The sequence below is a fragment of the Cinclus cinclus genome, chromosome Z (genome assembly GCF_963662255.1).
Source record: "Cinclus cinclus chromosome Z, bCinCin1.1, whole genome shotgun sequence".
NCBI lineage: Eukaryota > Metazoa > Chordata > Aves > Passeriformes > Cinclidae > Cinclus > Cinclus cinclus.
The window spans coordinates 40,278,252-40,299,229 of NC_085084.1; the positions used below are offsets into that span (position 1 = coordinate 40,278,252).

General features: G+C 46.0%; 2 protein-coding genes across 3 annotated transcripts; one reads left to right on the forward strand and one right to left on the reverse strand.

The window, feature by feature from the left end:
• Window positions 1-2,626: 2,626 nt before the first annotated feature.
• THAP1 (THAP domain containing 1) lies at window positions 2,627-9,375 on the reverse strand. Of its 2 annotated transcripts, XM_062512950.1 has the most exons (4): window positions 9,281-9,375; window positions 8,653-8,848; window positions 4,585-4,643; window positions 2,627-4,488 (listed from the first exon to the last, which is right to left on the reverse strand). In XM_062512950.1, the coding sequence occupies exons 1-4, from the start codon at window positions 9,349-9,351 to the stop codon at window positions 4,176-4,178; spliced, it is 639 nt and encodes a 212-aa protein (XP_062368934.1). In that variant the 5' UTR covers window positions 9,352-9,375; the 3' UTR covers window positions 2,627-4,175. The 2 variants fall into 2 exon arrangements, with proteins under 2 accessions (XP_062368934.1, XP_062368933.1); XM_062512949.1 differs by having other exon boundaries at window positions 2,627-4,643.
• A 3,200-nt stretch (window positions 9,376-12,575) lies between these two features.
• LOC134056971 (transcription factor JunD-like) lies at window positions 12,576-14,382 on the forward strand. The gene has a single exon (XM_062513935.1). The coding sequence runs from the start codon at window positions 12,576-12,578 to the stop codon at window positions 13,863-13,865; it is 1,290 nt and encodes a 429-aa protein (XP_062369919.1). The 3' UTR covers window positions 13,866-14,382.
• The last annotated feature ends 6,596 nt before the right edge of the window (window positions 14,383-20,978 follow it).

Sequence of the window (20,978 nt, forward strand, 5' to 3'; positions counted from 1 at the left end):
ATTGAAAGCATTGAATAAGCACAAAGGGATTTCCTTTCTCTAAGAAATTTCCAATAGCAATTGCTGTAATATTTTTGAGTCACGTATCCTGTTTTTCTCTTTCTCATTTATAAACAAATCATTATTATGGCAGAGTATGGTAAATAAACTGCTGTGCTTTAAACAGCAGGAGTTACATACCTGAACATGCAGTCATCAACACACTTCAGCAGACTGTGTTTTGGTGGTTAAAATTAGACTATGGCTGACCCCTTTTCACCCTGCCAAAGCCACCTGATGAAGGTGTAAGCTGACAGGAAACAGATAAGGCTACTGACTACAACCTAAAACGGATCTCATGAAAGCAAGCAAGCAAGCAAGCAAGCAAGCAATGGACAACTAGTCTGGGTCCAGAAAAGCAAGTATCAGGAGGTGTCCTTTGGAAAGTATTCAGAAGCTGTTGAGATTTTAGTTTTACCCGAGCAACTATTTTCCTTTCTTTCTTCCTACATTCAGAGTGGGATTTGCTTAGCACTTCCTTCTGCTACAAGAGAACTCCTTCACAATTCACACAGGACACCAAGGCCTTAAATCCTAACAAAGCTGAAGGAAAATGAAATGTCAGCAAGACAGAAGATTTCTTGGATATTTTGATTTCTTTAATATGCTGCCACATTTTTAACACCACACCACTGACAACACAGACGAGATGGTAACTGGAAACAAAGAAGCAAACAGAGCACTGACAAAGAACTCCCTTAGCATGACAAGAAGTAATTCAAGTATTTAGCTATTCTTTCTTTTTCTCCCATGAAACAAACATACCTCTGAGTTTGAAAAGTCCCAGTTAGACAGGGAAATCTAATACTTTGCAGAGGTGTAAGAAGTAAAAACCAAACACTACATATAAATCAGATACCCTGCTGCAGCAAAAGGGGAATTGGGGCAACAGGGAGAAGTAAGCCAAGACTTCTGTTTAGAAGTCTCCAATTCCTATCTGTTGAAGCATCTGCCCATTTCAAAACAAATTTTTCTATAACTTAATGATCAAACATTTATTGCCAATTTTGCTATTTTCTAACTTGCTTAAATGTTTCAGTTTATAAAATAGGCTTCAGTAAAGTGCTTTTACTTTATGTCAACTACTTCACATACACCTGAACAACCACATGACATCCTGCAATTACAACCTCCACTTTTTAACTCCCAATCAGGTATTTTCAGAGATGTTTATGAAATTGGTGCTAATCCAGGTAGCAGCTGTGGCCAATGCAAATAGTAACTGTTGCAAACCTCTTTAACAGATGATTGCGTGGATGTAACAGATCCCAAAACCAGAGGAAATTTTAACACATGCTTGTGGAACATATTGTGCTTATTAGTTGGAATTCTTTTCCTAGCTTTGCCAGTAGCAGAGAGCCTTCATCTTCTCTTTCCATAATGCTACCAATCAAGAGAGATTGTGAAAGAGGATTAGGGTGCAGTGCATAGAAAGTCAATTGCTGAAAGACAATCAGTTGTTTCCATACCAGTCTTTTCTCCCCATTTCAGAGCTCTGTGGTACTGAGTGCCCCCATAGGTCTACAAAAGACCACACTTAGCCCAGACATGACTACGTCAGGAGTTAACACGATTTTTTTTTTGAAAGGGGAAGAAAAAAACAACCAAACCAGCTGCTTCAGGAAAAATTCGAGCCTGTTGTCACAATAGGCTTCATCCCCTTCTTAGAAACATCCTCTGGTAAGATGAAAGGAAGACAACTGGGCAGCAGTCCCCTCTTCAGCATATTACTTCAGAAACTGTCCAGACAAGGAATAACCAGCCCTCTCAACAGAAGAAACATTTATTTGAGTCAGCTGTTAAATCAACTTCACCCATGCAAACAGCTTAAATACACAAGGACTCCACAGACCAACCATCTGTCAGCCATCTACCAGTGTACCTTAAATTTAACTTTCAGACCTAGTTTTGTTCAGCTGCTTCCCTGAAGGGTTATGAAGCTAAAACACCCAAAGGAAGAGCCCAACACACACAGCAGCCAGAGCACTGGGAATGAGGGAAACAGGGAAGCTTGGCCCAGCTGGAAAGAAATGGTGTTGAACATTCAGAGTAGGAAGCTACCCATGTATTTTCAGAAGCTGACATGATGTTCATTGCATCCAGAGGATTTACTTCTACTCATGTCCTGCTTTTGGCCTCATCTTTAACTTGTATCAGGTGTGGTACTGTTGGCCCTTTGCTGCCTCTCCTGTTCTGTACTCTGATTGTGTATCCTCCTGTAGCAGGAGTGCACAATCATGTGTTGGGGTGCAGAGGTGGGTGGCAGGGGGTGTGGTATTGCAGCAATCCACTGTGCCTCAGGAAGTCACACTTGAAATTCCTGCAGAGTAAGAAGAGAGGATATTCTGCAGAGAAAAGAGACACAATCTGCTATCTGGCACACATGCCAACAGCACAGCAACAGTTTTTAAAGTTGTCATTTTTGAATTTTACCAATTTTAAACACAAAGCGTAACAGCAACAAGGCTTGGGAACCCAACATCTAAACAAGGAAACTAACAGAAAATAAGAATCCAAAATGTCAAGACAATTTTGGAAAAATCCTGGGGAAAGAGAGCGTAATTAAAAATCTAACGCATCATTTGCTTTTCAAATTTTTAATTAGGTATAATAAATGTACACAAAAGGAAGCATTGGCATTTTTGTTCATTTTAAGTGTATGAAATGATAGGGAAAATAGACACGTGGCATGAGTGAGGTCAGAAGTATCAAGACTGGTTTGAAATATTTCAAAATGTCACGCTAACAGGATATTAAGGGAAGCTTTTAAAGCCATCATGAACAACGCTTGCTTAACATCAGAGCTAGAACCCACACTGCACACAAATTTGACACAGACTCAGAAATTTTTCTTACATCTTGTATATCCACAAATTTCAGCTGTGAAGCCCACATTAGGATTAGCCATTTTCTCTCACTTTGAATGAGTTTATTAACTAAATAAATTATTAGAAAGTTAAGTGCAAACTGCAGCACTACTTTATCATGCTATTACTAGAAAGAGTCTTAGTAAGGCTGAAGAAGAGGCAGCAGCATTTGAGATATTATAAACCAGTCTAGCACCAAGCAACTCCAAAGTCTAGTTCCCTATTTGCCCTTTGGTGGATGCCCCCTGGGGAGTGAAAAAAGGAAAGAAATAAAACCACTGTATACTGCAAAGTCATAAATGCCTGACCCCCTGGATAAAGAACAAACACTTAATTTCCTGAAGCTACACATGGCTGACATGTGAGTTAATTTCAAAACCAAGGGCAACACTCTACCGTTACAGTGTTTATGGGAAGATGACCCTACAAAATATTGGGACTGTATATTATCAGCATCCTTCTGCAAGCAGTCACTGTAAAACAGTACCTTGTCTTATTGATCCTGCCAACGGTGAAGTAACATACATGTTCAGTTCAGCCCTGCACTTCAGGACTATTTTTCAGTGCCCTCAAAACAAAAGCTGCTTCTACAGCTCTCGTTAGCTATGCTAATGAATTCTCCTCATTGCTGGCAAAACACACATGTGGTGAACAGTTCCTCAAAAGAAGTGGTTCATTTACATACCTCACCCAAAGGGATGCAGGAATTAGACTTTTTGCAGTGCTTCAAATGCATAGCAAACTGAAGTTGGAAGTTTTCCCAGACTGAAATGTGCATCTTATCTATCTTTCTGCAGCACTTGCAGATGTTAGCTGACCTAATTCTGTTCTTTCTAAATTCAGTGAAAACTACTTACTTTGGGGATTACCAAAGCCAGCATTAAAAGTCTTGACAAAGCACTAGGTGTACAACCACCTAAACTTCACTCTCAGCCAGATTCAGTTCCCAGCCCCTGCAAGCATAACAAAGACATTGTGAAAAAAAACAAATTCTTAGGCGTCTTCAATCTGGCATCCTCTCCTTCTGGAAGCAATCCATATTTTGTAAATTAATTGCATATTCTAATTCTGAGATGCTTGCATCTTCAATATATTAAAAGTGTATCAAACTGAAATGACAGTGAAGAAAAAATAAGATCTTATTTATATGACTGCTTAATTATTGTTTTAGAATTCTGGAAAGTCTTACATATTAGAAAGAATTTAGGTTTTAACCTAAATTACAGAAATTCCTTGGCCTACCAAAGTGAAAACTGATGTTCGTGACTGTTAGGCAGGTACTTCTACAACTTCAAAATAGTCATTAGGCAGAATCACATAACCTTTTCCTGCCAAAATGTCTTTTTCTTTCTGAAACTGAACAATTTCTCTCAGTTTCTCAATTTGTCTTTCCTGACGCCGGCACCGCTGTTGCGCTGTCTTGAGCTTCTTCCGCAGTTTTTCAACTTGCTCCTCCAGCTGTTGAATTCTTTTTCGCTGATGGACTGTATCCTCTACGGTGTAGTTATGATCACAAAAAACAGCAAGATTGCTGGGGGTCTGGAGAGGGGGCATCAATAATCCAATACTTGGATCTACAAATCTGGCATCTATTTGAGACAAATGAAAAGAAGGAGTTGATGGAGACTGTGGTAGTACTGGAGCTGCCGGTGGTGGTGGTGGTGGTGGAGGTGGTGGCGGTGGTGGCAGTGGAGGAGGCGGAAGTGGATCTTCTGGCTGCTCTGCAAATTCTTCAGTCTAGAAAGAACAAGAAAAAAAATGTATATTTTCATGCTTAACATTGTTTACAATACAATTCTCTTATTACAGCCCCAGAATAATCTAAACAACCAGGATTTAAATTAATAAAATAAATTTCAAAGACAGGATTTTCAAAACTGGAACACATTTCTGGGCCTGCTTTGTCTGGCTTCTCAACTGGACATATTTTTAAGCAGCTTCGTATCACAGACTCTTTGAAACTCAAACCCTTGTCTAAGTAGGCTTTTGAACACTAGATTTTTGGAATCTATGTAATTACCTAAGAAGCAAGAACAGGGACTGCAGTTCCATAAAACGAAATTCAGATGACCTAGTAACTCATTGCTGCCATCCCATTCCCCTCTGTCCCTCCTCCTTTCTGCTGCACCATACCACTATGCAATTGAACTTACCAGCTAACTTAATCAAAAACACATCAGAAGTGGACATTCTTCTGCTGAGGTAGAATAAGGGTCAACTATTGAGCAGGCTGATAGGCTGGCAGAGCAGAGAGGTAAAACACAGTAACACCAGTCTTCTCAACAACTGCGAGGGACTCTGATACTGGTTTGGGGCTGCAGCATAAGGTTTTGGTTAAAGGAGAAACCATGAATGAAAATAAAAAGTTCTTCAGCTGCAAAGCAGTCTTCTCATCCTTGGTATTTACTCTTTGCTCAAACATAATTGCTAAAATGACAGAAAGCTATTTGATCTCCCACTATCGCTGCAGAGATTTTCTGTCCATTATTAAATGTAACAAAAGAATGACATACACCTGCCCTGATACGTGGAAGAAGATCTATAAATCTATAGATTTATAGAATGGTTTAGTTTGGAAGCGACCCTAAAAGATCATCTAGTGTCAACACCCCTCCACCATGGGCAGGGATACCTTTCACTAGATCAGGTTGCTCAGAGCCCCATCCAAACTTTGAACAATTCTTGGGATAGAGCATTCACAGCTGCTCTGGGCAACCTGTTCCAGTGCCTCACCACCCTCACAGTGGAGAATTTATACCTAAGATCTAATCTAGATCTGCCCTCCTGCAGTTTAAGGCCATACCGCCTTGGCCTGTCACCACCCACCCTCATAAACAAGTCCCTTTCCAGCCTTCTTGTAGGCCCCCTTTAGATACTGGGAAGTTACTGTGAGGTCTCCACACCACTTTCTCTTCTCCAGGCTGAATATCCCAAACTTTTTCAGCCTGTGTTGCTAAGTCAGGTGGTCCATCCCTCTGTTCATCTTCCTGGCTTCCTCTGGACTCCCTCCAACAGCTCTGTGTCCTTCCTGTGCTGGACCCCAGAGCTGGATGCAGGGCTCCAGCTGGGGTCTCACCAGAGCAGAGCAGAGGGACAGAATCCCCTCCCTCCCCTGCTGCCCACGCAGCTCTGGATGCAACCCAAGACATGTTTGGCTTTCTGGGCTCTGACCTCACACTGCCAGGTCATGTTAAGGAACAGGACTGCATAGCAGGCAGATGGAATGGACGAGGAAGAAGCACAGTTCTCCCTTTTGGCAGCTGCAAAATATTAATTGGCTCAACTCCGCTGCAGGAGTTTTTTTTGCAGATAAAACTGCAGGTGTTATCACATAGCTCTTGACAGGTCCACTTGTAGAGCTCAGGACAACACAGATACCAAGCCATTTAAGTATAGGCCAGAGCAGAGAATCAGATCCTTTCTTCCCCAAAAGAATCCAGTATAATTCAGAAATGCTTCTGTGCACATATTGATTGAAAAAGCACTGTTGAAAACAGAGAGCTTGCATACTGCCTATTAAAAAGAAAGCTTAAAACATTCTCAGTAAAAGAGGCACTGAAAAAATTTCTACCTACCCACCTTTTCCCAATACTACTATTACAAAGAAAAGCTTAAGGACCAGGAAAATGTGGATTTTAAGAACAGCCAACAGTCCTCACCATCAAAATATCAAGTTCATCAGATCTGAAGGTCATATTATTAACTTCCTTGACTTAACAGGCAAGCAAGACAGATGTCTACCTGTCCCTCATACAAACTATAACACTTGGCAGACAGTAATTGAAAAGGCAGTTTGGTGATTGGTATTGAAGGAAAGTGGTGACTGGCACTAAAGGGAAGTTTAATATGCACTCAAATGCAACCAAGCACATAAAAGCACAAAATCAGCCAACTACCACTCTGATTTCTCAGTTATAAAAAAACACTGCTGTTAGCCTACCTAACTCACACATGAATATTCTGAAGAGCTTGACCCTAGCAGCTGTCACTATCAAATCTTTATATCAAAAAACATGAAAGGTTTTCTTTCTTCTACAAGGTGAAGGTCCAGCCAGCCAAAAGAAACTCATTCTTGACAGAAAGAAAACCAAAAATCAGATCACTGCTGGACTGCTAAATTCACAGAGACTTCAGTTTGAAGCTATAGAGCATATGCTACCTCTATACAGAAATTATTATAGTCACAACGTATCACAGAGAACAGATCTTCGGTATCTCTGTGACATCATCAGTGACTTCTAATTACTTCTTCCAGCCAATAAATACTTTTTGTAAGATCTTAGTAAAGAAAAAGAAAGTATACCAAATTACATAGTGCAAAAGATAAAAGCCTGTAATTCAAAATCAGCGTGGATTCAACTCCAAAACAACCACTATTATTCTTCATTATTACATTGTTACTTGAAGATATGTGGCAGTTTATTCAAAAGTGCCATGAGACAAATAAGAATAGAACAAAATCCTTCAGAATTAAAAGGCACTCACTCTTCTGTGTTTTTCTAGATCCAGGTATGACAGTGAAACTGGGAACGTGGCTCACTACTAATCCTGCTGCACCAACAGTACTTTTGCAGACTACCCTATACACCCATTCAGCTTTCAGACTGTAAAAAAATTTGCAAGTATTTTACACACGATGAAGAAAACGTACTGCACAGATAAGCAAGGAAGGGTAATCAAACAAAAACCACAGACATATTCCCCTGTACATTGTCTGTTTCTCTGCTTACATTGTTTATATTCTCTTATCTGTTATTAGCCACTCTTTATTTTTCAAATGAGAATGTGTTTCAATACATTGCCTTTTTATTTCTGCAGAACTCCAGTACCATATATAAAGAGAAAAAATGAACAAGAAAATTCGGAATTTTCTTCTGTGCACTTCATGTCATTTAATCTTTTGCTCCCCAGACCTGCTCTATCTACCAGTGTCTCCTTTGCCATTTTCTCTGTGGCAGTGATAAGAGATCAAATATTTTATATCCTTTAAAGTAGTTAAAAATCCATCTTTTCCATTCTTGTCTTCAAGTTATTACATCAAGGAGTTAGAACTCCTAAGTGACTTGAATCTCACAGTAAACTGCATTACTGGCACAGTGAGGGGAAGAATACCTCGCACAGAAGACTCTACCATCAGAAGTCAGGGACAAGTCTGGCTTTTGATCACAAGGCTAAGGTGAGACAGAGGTGCTCTCAGGACAGACAGACAGCAGGTGCAGATAAGGTTCAGCAGCTCACTTTAATTTAGCAAAGCCAGAGGGCAGAGCCCTCTTAAAGAGGCCAGTTAAGTTTCACAGTTAACATCCACCATGTCCTCAATGCCAGCAGTAGCCATCAGCCATGGAAAGACAGTAAGTGCCACTCACAAGCATTAATGAAGGCTCTCTTAGACCCCGGATATGCAGGAAATGCTGTGGAACAGTTTAACTACAGGGCAATACCTCCTAACTTTGCTGCCATTCCATTTAATTCTGCATATGGATGTTGAATTAAATGGACACATGAGTAGGCCAGATCTACTGTCTGTCTGTACACTCTGCACTCCAAAGCCTCAGAGAGTCTCACAGGAAACAAGCAGAGCTGTTGGAGCTCTTTCAGTCACCACAGCCCTGCTGGTGACCCCAGGTACACAGGCTCAGTATCCTGCCAGCCTTCACCCTTCCCAGCCTGCATCCTCTCCCTGCTCGCCACACTGCCACCAGTGACACACATTACACGTTCCAGCACATGGGTGCTTTGGGTTTACCTTTTCACCAGGTTCAGTGTAACAAAATATGGTGGGCACAGCATTCTCTTTTAGGAGCTTGTTATTGCATTCCCTCTTAAAGCAATCGGGGGTAAAGTGCTCTGAGCAAATGCTGCTGTACTTGGTCGGCTTGAAGTTTTTCCTCTTAACAGCAGCTTCCCACTTCTTGCAAAGATCGGGTCTTGTAAGAGGAAACCTGCAAGAAAGCGGCACTTTCAGCTTTTCTGGAAAGCTTTATGAGGCGGGGGTTGGCCGGAGCGAAAACCCTCCTGCCCCCCAGCGAGGGGGGTGTCTCAGCCTGCTCCGGCTCTGGAACCGGCGGATCAGAGGGTCTCGTCTCTCGGCTTTCTCCAGGGAGACCCCGGGAGGGACGGGCGAGGCTGCCCGCCCTCAGCGGCCGCGAAGTGACGTGTACGTGTGTGTGTGTCTGTGTGTGTGTCTGTGTGTGTGTCTGTGTGTCTGTGTGTGTGTGTGTGTGTGTGTCCGTGTGTGTGTCCGTGTCCGCGTCCGTGTCCGTGTCCGTCCGCGCTCCCCTCCCTCCCTCCCGGCTCCCCCCGGACCTCGCGCGCGCGGCCCCGCGCTGGCCCCGCCCCCGGCGCGACCCCGCCCGGAGCCCGCGCGCGCTCACTTGTGGAAGGAGATGGGCTTCTCTTTGTCGTATCGGTTCCGGCAACGGTAGGCGGAACAGGACTGCACCATCCCGCCCAACCCCGCGCCCGCCGCGGCGCGGCCGCCGTGGGCACGGACGAGGCGGCGGGGCGCCCCGAACTCACCGCCGGCCGCCCATGCTTCCCCCGCCTCCCGCGGCCCCCCCCCGCGCCCTTGGCCCTCCGGAGAGGCACGGGAACGGGACGCGCGGCCTCTCCCAACTCCAAGATGGCGGCGCCAGCTTCAACGGAATCTCTCGCGGTAGCAACGCGCACCGCGCTCCGCCCATTGGGCGCGTCGGCGCGCAGGCTTGGGGCGGGGCCCTGCTAGGCCGGCCCGCCAATCCGGCCGCCTCCTTTCCCTCGCTCCGCCCCCTTCTCCGGCCATGCTCCGCCCACACCTCCGCGCCCACAGCTGGGCAGCGCCACTCCCCTCCCGCACCCACGGCTGGGCAGCGCCGCTCACATCCCGCCCCGCCGGGCACAAGCCCGGTACCGAGGGCTGCGTTGCGGCCGTTCCTGCACCGTGGGGAACACGTCAGGGGGTACTCCGGCCGCGCCATGCCCGAAGTCCTGCCGGGGATTGTTGCCCCAGCCGGCCGGCATGGCTGCGGTCGGGCGGACGAGTGTGCACCGCGCGGCTGTCGCAAGGACAGGAAGAAATTGGCGCTGTGAGCCCCGCGGGAGGTTCTGGATCTCTTCGGGGAGGAAAAAAAAATAAGAGAAAAAGAAAAAAAATAAATAAAAAGGAGGGGTAGGGGAAAGGCAAAAGAACACAGCGCAAAGACCACATTGTCATAACACATAGTTGCATTAAGGACATGTAAAACAGCTCCGTGTTACTCGCCTAAACGTAGTTTGCAGGTGCATCAGCAAACAGCAGGGAGATCTCTCAATAAATCGACCTGTTGTTACAAAGAAGTTTATTTCAAGCACTTTTGGCATGTTCCCATTACTGTGGGCTCACTTTCAAACTCTGCATTTGATCAGCAAGTAAAACCATCCTACATAAGTGACAATTTTTGTATAGGAATGATGAAGGAACCTACCTTTAGGGCTACCCCAGTCAAGTGTAACATTATATTTAGAAATTCAGTGACAATGACCCCAGGCCCAAGTGAACCTCCATGGCTTTTTCTCTGACTCCACACAGATCATAATTTTCTCCTCAGCCTACTTTCCCCCTCTACTCTTTCTTTGTGATGGGAAGAAAATAAGGTTTATTTGCCTTAGCTTGGAGACTGTGGCTTCTCTGCCTAGACAGCTCTCTTTGCCCAGCTGATGGAAGGTACCAGTCACAGCCATTTGTTTGCCGAGGAATATGACAGAAAAGCCTGTATAGCAGCTGCAGCAATACTTCCACAAAGTATGTATGAGCTGCATGAGCTGTTTTCAGAACTCACTGTTGGCTGAGCACTAGCTCCCTTACTAGCTCACTAGCTTGCTAGCTCTGCTCCCTCTCCTGCTGGGTCAGCCAAGAGACAAGGAAACCAAAATAAGCTCTTTCTAGCACTACCTTCCTCACCAAGAAAAACATGGTTGCTCCTCCCCTATCCATGTGAATGCCTCTGTCCCTGGCCTTTGCCTGATGGTTTTCTCCTCCCTTGAGTCCTCCTGCTGCCAGTTTTTTGGGCAGCAATTCTGCCACAGCCTCAAGGACCAGAAGAGCTGGGCTGTCTCATGGCAAGATGAGCTGGAGTCAACAGAGCCAAAGCCCAGGCTCACCAGCCTGGACAGAGTCCTGCAGCACAAGAGCAGGGCAGCCACTAATGGACACATACGCACAAGGTTAGGTGATGAACCAGGTACAAGGTCCACCCAGGTAATTCAGACAGGAGCAGCAGGAGATGGTGCCAGGAGTAGAACTGCAAACACAGGTCCAAGGTTCACCCAGGAGATGGAGCTGAAGAGAGCAACACCTCTGGCACAGCCAGGCAGGGACTGAAGGTGCTGGGATGTGTTAAAAAGAAGCTCTTGCCCCATAAGCAAGAGTTGGGGGCCCCAAAGTACTTGAGCCAAGGTCATTAAGGCCTTAGTCAATGCACCTAGACTCCAGTTCTCCTATGGACCTGAAGAGGGATTCTGAGTCAAAGTCCTGGACTTGACACCACTGTCCATCTTCTCCACTGCTGGCTTTGGAATGAACCTAGGCAGTGAGGAGGCACAGCGTGGTCACACAGATCGTGGGGCTAAGAGCAGAGCTCAGCAGCTTCACTAGCCACTGTGAGAAGAGGCACATGGTCTTGATATGTAGGGAGGAAATGCCTGGGGAGAAGGCATGAAAGCATGAGCAGTTTGGAGAAGGGGACACCTAACTGAGGGGGTCCATCACAGATGAGGAGATCTGGTGAATGTGTACATGAGTCACTGAGACCATCAGTCAGCAAGCTGATTTTAAAGACTTAAATGAGAGCTTTCAGCAGCTTTGGCAGGGATTTTACAAATCCTGAAGCAAGAAGGATTTATGAAAGACTGGGTGGAAATAAATTTCCTCATCCTATAAGAATTTCAGAAACTTGGAGTATGGCAGAGGCAATTGTCTTGAGTAATGATAACAAATAAATACAACCCCTATAACTGAAAAATGCTATTCACGTTTCAGTAATTTTGAAAAAGTGGGAATATATATATATAGGATGTTTCAAATGCTTTTTCTTATTTTTTTTCCCAAGAAATAAAGGCCACATCAAATTCATGTCCATCTTCTGAGTCTTTTAGTTTGACTAGTTGGCACGTTTCCTGATGGCCGAGCACTTCCCCGTCACACTTCCCAGCACCGTGTAGTCGGGAATCATTAGTCCTCGACACCTGCACAATCTTGTGCCCATCCGTCACAGACCGAACGCACCAGCACCTGCCTCAGCAGCCGCCACGCGTGGCCCCTGCCCGCTTTCCTCCTGCAGGACTCTTCCCCTGGCCGGAGTGACGGCCCCGAGAAACACCCCTGTTCCCGGACGAAGGCCCCGGCACTGCCTTTCTTTGCCACACCGCAGCCGCAGGGCGAGTTTCCGAGAAGGAGGAGCAGCGCGGGCTCCCCACGGACACCCCACCGGGAAGCCGTTCCGCGCAAGCCCGGCGGGCGGGGGAGACCGGCGGCGGCCGCAGGGAGGCGGCGACGGCGGGGCGGGCAGCGGGCCCGGGGCGTGGCGCGGGTCCGGCGGCGCCGGGAGGCGGCTGAGTCCCCGCTGCCAGCCGAGGGCGGCCGGCCCCGCGGAGCAGCCGCCCAGCCCGGCCCGCCCCGCGCCGGAGCCGCCGGCGGCCGGCGAGGGCGGCAGCATGAGCGGCGGGCGTAGCGGGCGATCCGCCGTGAAGATGGAGGCGCCGTTTTACCCCGAGGAAGGACTGGAGCTGCTTCCCGACTTCGTGCCGCTGCCGGGTTTCGGTACCGCCGGCGGACCTGGAGCCGAAGCGGCGGCGGGGCAGAAGCTGCTGCTGGGCGCCGGGAAGAAGCGGGACCTGCCGGCTGCCGCCCCCGCGCCGCTCCCCGGGCCCTTCGCCCTTCGCCCGCCCGCCGGCGCCCGCGGAAGCGCGGCCGCTCTGCGCTTGCTGCCGCCGCCACCCGCCGCCGCCCCGCCGCCCACCGCGGGCTCCGCGGAGACGGCCAGCGGCGGCGGGGCGGCGGGGGCCCGCGGCGGCCCGGAGGCCGCGCTGGGGTCGGCTGCGGAGCTGCCGCTGCTGAAGCTGCCGCCGGCCGCCGACCTGGAGCAGCTGCTGATCCAGGGTGGCGCGGGGCTGGGCGCCGGCAGCCCGGGGCCGACGGCACCCGGGGCGGGGAGCGGCGGGGCGGTGGCGGCGGGGCCGTTTCTCTACCGGCAGCCGGTGACGCAGGAACAGGAGGGTTTCGCCGACGGCTTCGTCAAGGCCCTGGCCGACCTGCACAAGCAGAACCAGCTCCTGGCGGCGCCGCCGCCGCTCTCCGCGCCGGGACCCTGCTGCACCGCCCGCCCGGGGCCACCGGGAGCCCCCGCCGCTGCCGCCGCCGACCCTCCGGCCGTCTACACCAACTTGAGCGGCTTCAACCCCGCGGGGCCGCTGAGCCCCTCGGGCAGCGCCTACCCCTCCGCCTCCGCCCCGCCGCCGCCGCCGGGCCTGGCCTTCGGAGCGGCGGGTCTGGGAAGCGGCCGGCTGCCGCCGGCGCGGTCCCTGGAGGAGCCGCAGACCGTGCCCGAGGTGCCGCCGTCGGCGGGCGGGGAGGGCGGCAGCAGCGCGCCGACGCCGCCGTCGCTGTCGCCGCTGGACGCGGAGAGCCAGGAGCGGCTGAAGGCAGAGCGCAAGCGGCTGCGAAACCGCATCGCCGCCTCCAAGTGCCGCCGGCGGAAGCTGGAGCGCATCGCCCGGTTGGAGGAGAAGGTGAAGGCGCTCAAGGGGCAGAACGCCGAGCTGGCCGCCACCGCCAACCTCCTCCGCGCCCAGGTCACCCAGCTGCAGGGTCGCGTCCGCAGCCACCTCTCCTCCGGCTGCCACATCAACGCCGCCGGGCATCCTCCTCCTCCTCACGCAGCCGCCCAGCCGCGGGAGGCTCCCCCCGAGGCGGCCGCCGCCGCGCCCGAGACCAGCGCCTGCTAAGGAGGGACACCCCGCCGGCTCCGGCCCCGGCCCCGGCCCGCCCGAGGGCACCGCGGGCCAAGGTGCGCGCCTGCCGCCGCCATTCTGCTTTTATCATTATTTTTATTATTAATAATTATTATTATTAATGTTATTTATTTGCGCCCGGAGAAGGCGTGGGGGTTTTTTTTGGTTTGTTTTTTTTTTTTTTTTTGTTTTTTTTGTTTTTTTTGTTTTTTTTTTTTTTTTTGCGGGAGCCGGGTGTTGCTAAGCGTTTCCCGAGTTCTGTCGATGTCGCATTCAGCAGCGAGGGTCTCCGTGGGTGGTTCTGGGGCCGGTGGTTGTTAATTTTTCAGTGAAGTACTTGAGGTCTGTAGAGATTTCCGAAAATAAGAAAATTACTGTTTACAGAAAGATTCAACTTTATTTTCATGGGGGATATAAAACGTGTGTTTCCTAATACACCTTACTGAACTGTATAGCAATGGATAAGCTTTTCAAACTTAAAGAAAAATAGCCAGAATCGTTTTTGAAAAGATGTGCGTGTATATATATATATATTTAAAACATAATATGGCTATGTATATTTTCTTGGTATTGATAAAGAACCTTTTTTAAAATACTGTCTTTCTCTAGAGCTTTAATTTGCCATTGAGAGTTAAGGCAGCTGTGTGGGTGCTCTTCCACTTACATGGCTTTGATTTTCAAATCGAACCCTGGAGGGAAATGATTTTTGTTGTAAATCTTAAGCAGATTGAAATGCATTGCTGACTCAGTCATAGGAAAATAGTTTTCTAAACCTGTATGCTCCATATTTCTTGTGCCAGTGCAAACTTGGGGCATTGATAGTTATTTATTGAAACTTGAACACTTTTTGGACGTTGCCTAGACCTTATTTTTCTAGATAACACGTTAGTAGAGAAAATGGTTACTGTGGCAAAAAGAACTTTTTTTTTTCCTTCACTGTGTACATTCCAGTAGTGTGTGCTCTTTCCATAGCATAATAACAATTCAGTGCTATACAGAAAAGGGCTCAGATTTGGGGTGGGTTAGCTGTAAAGGTGAAACTTCCATTGTATTCTGTTTGAATAAATCACAGAAATATTATGGAGAACTAGATTTATTTTTCAGTAGAAATCTGTATATCTTGCTTCTTGGTCTACTTTGTTCTAAAGAAACTTTCTGCAATACTCTAGGGACAGAAAGAGTCAATGCTAGAACGTGAAGTGTTTCTTTTTTTTTTCTGATAGGGAAGAATTGGTGTGATTTATTTCTTTGTCGAGAATTTATTAGTAGAAGAGTATAGCAAAGGAACTGTTTCTTCTGATTAGACATAATCCTCAATTAGTTTTTGAAAGCTTTAGGTCCCGTGCTCGGCGCCACTGCCTTCCGTGCTTGTGCTGCACCTGTGTTGTTTCGGGCGTAGGCGCCAGCGCAGCGCTGCCGAGCCCTGTGGCAGCGGTGCGGTGCGGTGCGGTGCGGTGCGGGGGGAAGGGTCTGTCCGAGAGTGACGGTCACCTCGCCACAAGATCCCCCCTCTGCCGTGCGGAGGCCGCGGGCCGGCCCTACCGCTGCGGGGAGGAAGGCAGGGTTTCTCCTGAGCAGATCCAGCTGCAGTGTGGGGCCTTCTTCCCTCGTTGAAACTGTGCTAAAAAACTCTGCTTGAACTCAGAGGCAAATCTTTCATGGGGATATGTGTCTGTGCCAGCTGGTGAAAGGGGGTAATCATATGAGGAGCCAAGGGGAGCATAGACATCTCTATGTGAACAGCAATTGCTCAGATCTGTTGAAGCCTCTCAGGAGCTGGTAAACATCTCTTACCTCTTCTGAAGGCTACAGCTGATGGTTTGAAATCCAATAAGAATGGGATAGACTCACGTTTTTTCATGCTTTTATTGGGGATATGTGAGTGCTATCTGTTCGGAAAGTTGGGCTGCAGCAATCAGGTGTATGAGCTTTTCCTTTTAGTGCATAGTTGTTCCTGGCACATGTATGAAATTATATGAGAATGCGTAGTTACGCTGTTACTGTAGCTGAGATGGCTCTGAGGATATTTCTTTTCTTAATGTATATGCAAATGAGGTAGAAGCCATATTAATCGTTGTATAACTGTTTGATCATGTCACCAGAGCCTTTTTTGGTGGTTGAAATGATTGCCTGTAACAGTACATTCTGCTGTTAGAAATACTAGTGAGCAGATTAAAAAATATTTTGATCTTTACAAAGGTTTAAAGACTTCTTAGGGGCATTCTGAACCATATTGCATACAGTCTGTAGCACTGCCTGTTATAATATAATTGGGTGAAAAATACAGCTTTTACTTTGGTAATCATCACCCATCTGCAAAGATGCTGCAAGTCTGGAGAAACTGATAAAAAACTTCTTTCCCCTCCCCACACTTAACACTTTTCCTTAGTGAGAGAGGTAATGCTACCTGGTAGATGTGTGATACTTTTCTGCAAATGTAATGAGGTAGGGGTTTTTTTAGGGAATCCTGGAAAAAAATTGTAAAAATTACAGGGGTGAACATCTCTACTTTGATCCTTGTCTTGGTGAGTGTAGGGCTAGGTACACAGGACAATGATAAATGCAGCTGTGCAATACTTCTTTATTTCATAATTTCTGGTCGTAATAAATTAGCAATATCCAAGCGACATGGGGGATCTGTAAGGCATGGGAAATCACTGCAATTCCCCTTCCCAGACATGGGCAAGGCTGTAGTGGACTATAGTCTAACAGGGTTGTATTGAGATCCCCTTTTCAGCATGGTAATGTTAAAGCTGAAAACCACCCCAGATTACCTCACATGACTTTGAATTTTCTGCAGGAGCAGTCTTGCACTCAGCATCTCAAAGACCTCGTGTGGTAATTTCTTTGATAGCCTGCTTTCTGTTCTAGCTGACATCTGTTCAGTGGTAGAAGTGGTGACAGGCCAGCTCTCTTACTCTGATGACTGATGAGAGATTACTAGGGAGGCTGGCAGCTCCAGCTCTCTGCCACAGGCTACTGTTCTGGTAGTGGAGTCGTCGAAAAGAAATGTGTTTTCTGTAGAGTGATTGTTTACCTTCATAAATACCTTCTTTAATCTGGCATTTAGGCTTAGAAATAGGATCTAACATTGACATGACCAAAATTTGAGAATAGTGTTGAGATGGTTGGATTTTTTTTCCTGCTTGGACTGGTTGTGCTAGAGATTGCTGCATTTTTTGCAAATACTTTAGTGGAATGCCTAAGCACCTAACACTTTAAACCAATATAAAAATACTCGGAAGTACTTACCTGCTGCAGCTGTCAGACTTGATTGTTGCTGTCTTCTAAAATGTATCCATACTCTGACTTTTAGCCCTGCAGTGTTCCTGAATCTTTAAATATGGCTTCTCTGTTTTGTCTGCCTTTTTTTCTTCAGTTTGTTGTTAAAATGAATATGTGTTTTAGGTTTTGATTTTCTGCCAAAAACTTTGGTCACTGTGAGATGTTAAAAGATAGATACCAGGTGAAAATTTTTCAGACTGTTTCTGTGATTTGCATCCATGTAGCTCCTTTTCAGTAACTCCAAGCAAGTTGGCTGTGTGTTACTGCAAGGAAAAAAAAAAAAAACAAAAACCAAGCAAAACCCAAAAAAAAGCAAACAAAAAAATTAAAACCCCAAAATAAAACAGTTATGTTTACTGTTAGCTCAGTGTTTTTTAGCATTTTTCTTCATCCTTCAAAACTTCATGCTTTGTTATACTTGTGCACACTGTTTGCTAGTCCTTGCAAAGACTCATGCTACATGACTTGATTTGCAGGCTATTCTCATGTCCTTCCTATCTGGCTTTCGTTCCAGATGTGAACCCACGACAAATAAACATCCCTCTTTGTTTCTTTGCCCCAGGTATAAACTGCTCTGGAGACTAAATAGTCTCCTTCTCTGTGTTTTTTTGCTTGCTGGATGCTTTTTGGATGCTGGATGCACATCTTGTTTTTTGGCCAGCAATTTTTGAATGTGCTCGAACCGATACCTTGGTTTAGATGTGAAGTGCCTTCTTATTTAGGTGCTACAGCAAAACAGTTCAACTCATATATGGCTTTGATTTATTTGAATTGTTATCAGATCTTTTCTGTCTTGGGAAGTAGGAGGGGGAATGTTTTCAGTAAGAGAAGACTTGTTCACTCCTTCCTTGGGCAGAGAGTGGAGCCCCCGTCAGATCTGCCCCAGCTTGATGTGAGTGCAAGGAAGTTACTCTGATAACACTGACTCAAATGATGCCATTGCTAGGAAAGTTGATTGGTTTGTTCTCCAGTGTCTGTTGGAATCACAAGATCTCCAGACAGGTCCAGGCATCTGATGAGTTGTTCTTAAAACTTTTATTGTGATTCCAGGTTGAGCCCAATTGTTATGCTTAGAGAGCCTTCCCAGGAGCAAATACTTTGCATACTTTGAGAAGCATAGGTGTTTGGACTTGGTAAGTCCTGATCATGGTGAGGAGCGATTCTGGTGGTGGTGGTCAAGTTTTCTGTTATAAGACTTTGATGGTCTTCCAAAAGGTAAATATCTCAACATATCTGGACTCTTCACTGCATATCAGTAGTCACTACTGAATGTCATGCACTATTTGAGATCATTGGTGGCTCTACAACAGTTCTCTGTTACCTTGGTTTGTATTTATGTCTTTACAAAAGGAAGAGTCATGAGGCATCCTTCATTGCATTAAATATCTGATTGACTTTCTGTCTCACCTCTGACAAAGGAGTGACCTCCCCAGGTTAAGCCCTGAGGCATTCTGCAGTTTACGGCTGTTAAAAGTGGAAATTTATTTGGCAACTAATTTTTAATCAGTTGTATAAGTCATTGATGCTTCCCAAAATACTGAATAGTATTGTTTGATAGTGTCTGAAGTACAGGTGCATGCCAGGTGAATTACTAGTTGTGCTGAAAATAGTACCTTGGCTGCTATAACAGGAGTTTTAACTATCAGAATCCAGCAGCTTCTTAGAGAAAATTTTTCTATATCTGAGATCAATATGCAAGAGAAAAATAAGCCATCTACTTGTAATGTAAGTCATTCTTTGATGCATTTTATGTGTCCTGCTTCTGGAGTGCAAGTCAAAAAAGGAAAAGCATTTTTGTTTGTGCATTCATATGTGCAGCTGTAACTGCTGCTGGATAATTTTGCTATTTCCTTACTTGGTTCTTCAAGTTTCTATGTTTAGCAAGTAGACAAATTGGAGTATGGTATATCTGTGTATATAGTTGATTTGTACAAAACCATTTCCATTTTTCCAGTTTTTTTGTTTGAAGTTTTACTGTAAGAATGAGTGTTGAAGAGTTCTTAGCCTGTTTTGACACTTGCTGGTCACTTCTTTTGATCGCTACTCTCTGCAATGACTGCTCGTCTTCCAGCAGAGGTGGACCATAAAGTCCATCAGTGATTTGCCTCTTCCAGTATTTGGTAAGACCTGTATCAGCAGAAAAAAAAGCTTGGACAGAAACCTTTCACAGTGTATAATTATCCTGCTAATGTTAACTCATCCTTTTCACACCACAGTCACTTCTTGTGGAGTAGCATCAGGGTGTAGTGTATCTGATGGAGAATGATAAATGTTCCTGTGACGAAGTGCAGAATCTGAAGTTTGTAAGAAACTTGTTAATCTTGCTGCACATTGTGCAACTTTACTGTGAAGGTGTTGAATTAAATCTGAATATATGGAGACGTAGGCCTTTACCGTACATTGTGGGAGACAAGAGGTTTTAGTAATTCATAATTACTCCTCTCCAGTGTTTCAGAGGTCTGTCCCTTTTTATCCTATTTCAGAGATCTGTCTCTTTTTATCCTATGAAGTGTCTTGCAGCCGTTTGTGCTATGAAATGTCTCTCTTTATAACGACTCAGTAGCTTGGAGGCGGGACAGAAGCAACTTCTCCATGAACTGGTCATGTGTGACAAGCTCTGAACATAGGTTTCTGAGAAATGCTGCAACAGTGAGTACACAGCAGAGAACCTGCTGGTTTTTGTGTGTTGCTAGAAGAGTCTAGAAATGTATACACATAAATCACTATGAGAGTAGCTTTCTGAGGTACCATTCTGTTGCCTTGCTATGGGCATTGATCCTTGCAGTTTGCTTTAGTCCAGAAGCTCTTTTTTCCTAAGCTGTTGCATATCTGAAGGCTTACTTTCTGCATCAACCTAGTCACAAACCAGATGTCTGCTTGGATGTTGAAACATCCCAGTTGGCTTCATAGGGGTCAATCAGAATGCCTTGCTTTGTTTGTGTTTGAAGGGTCCCACTGGGGAAACAGTGGTGGGGAGGAAGGACGCCAGTATAGGATCTGTGTCTTCACACCAGAGCTGTGTATTGAAATGCAGCTTTCAGTTGAGTAGTCTCGACAGAAGTGTGCTACTGATGTAAAAACTCTGAATCTTGATCTTGTGTCTGCAGGGGACATGAGTTCTTGTGCTGGAGTCCTGCTTGTGTGGTATCCTCTCAAGTCCGTGAGGACTAAGTGAAGAAAGAGCAATTCCAGCCTTTATGAACTAACTCTCCTGAAGCACAAATACCTGCAAATGCATGTCAAGAGTGTTGAGCGTAGACACCAGAAGGCATAGAGAAGGGGATGGCCAAAGGAACTGTTTTTCTTAGCTGCAACAGTACATGATGGGGTTTTTCATATGCTTTTGTTGTGGTCAAATTCTTCCAGAAGACTAAGCTGCATTTCTATGTGTGATCACAAGGTGATTTTTTTTAGATTTCCAGTCAAATTGGAGGACTGTCAAGTCTTGCAGTGCTAAATTAGCACAAAAAGAGAACTTATTTTGAAGTCACTTTTAGCCTTAATGTTATCTGAAGTGCTGCAGTTCATGTGTAGTAGTTTACTATAAGGTGAAATGTTGATTATCATAAATAATGTTTCAAAGGAGTCACCCTAAATAATTGCCTGTGTGATATTTGCTTTTTTGTCTGCTGTCAAAAAGTCTCTATCCATAGCATAGCTTGCTGTAAGTTGAGCTTTGCTCTCAATTTCTAGCACTAGTAACAAACAAGGTCTGCAATAGATTAAGGAGTAAGTGTTCTGGCTAAATATTCTGGCTAAAGAATTAGATCTCTGTAGAATGCTTTGAAGTGATGGTTGGGTTTGAAGCCTTGCTGACATGGA

Bases quoted from the DNA above. Each gene is read 5' to 3' on its own strand.
- LOC134056971 (XM_062513935.1), top strand. From the start codon at position 12,576: ATGAGCGGCGGGCGTAGCGGGCGATCCGCCGTGAAGATGGAGGCGCCG.
- THAP1 (XM_062512949.1), bottom strand. From the start codon at position 9,351: ATGGTGCAGTCCTGTTCCGCCTACCGTTGCCGGAACCGATACGACAAA. The intron at 8,849-9,280 runs GTGAGCGCGCGC...GCTTTCTTGCAG, and splicing joins AAGCCCATCTCCTTCCACAA to GTTTCCTCTTACAAGACCCG. The intron at 4,644-8,652 runs GTAAACCCAAAG...TGTTCTTTCTAG, and splicing joins ACACTGAACCTGGTGAAAAG to ACTGAAGAATTTGCAGAGCA.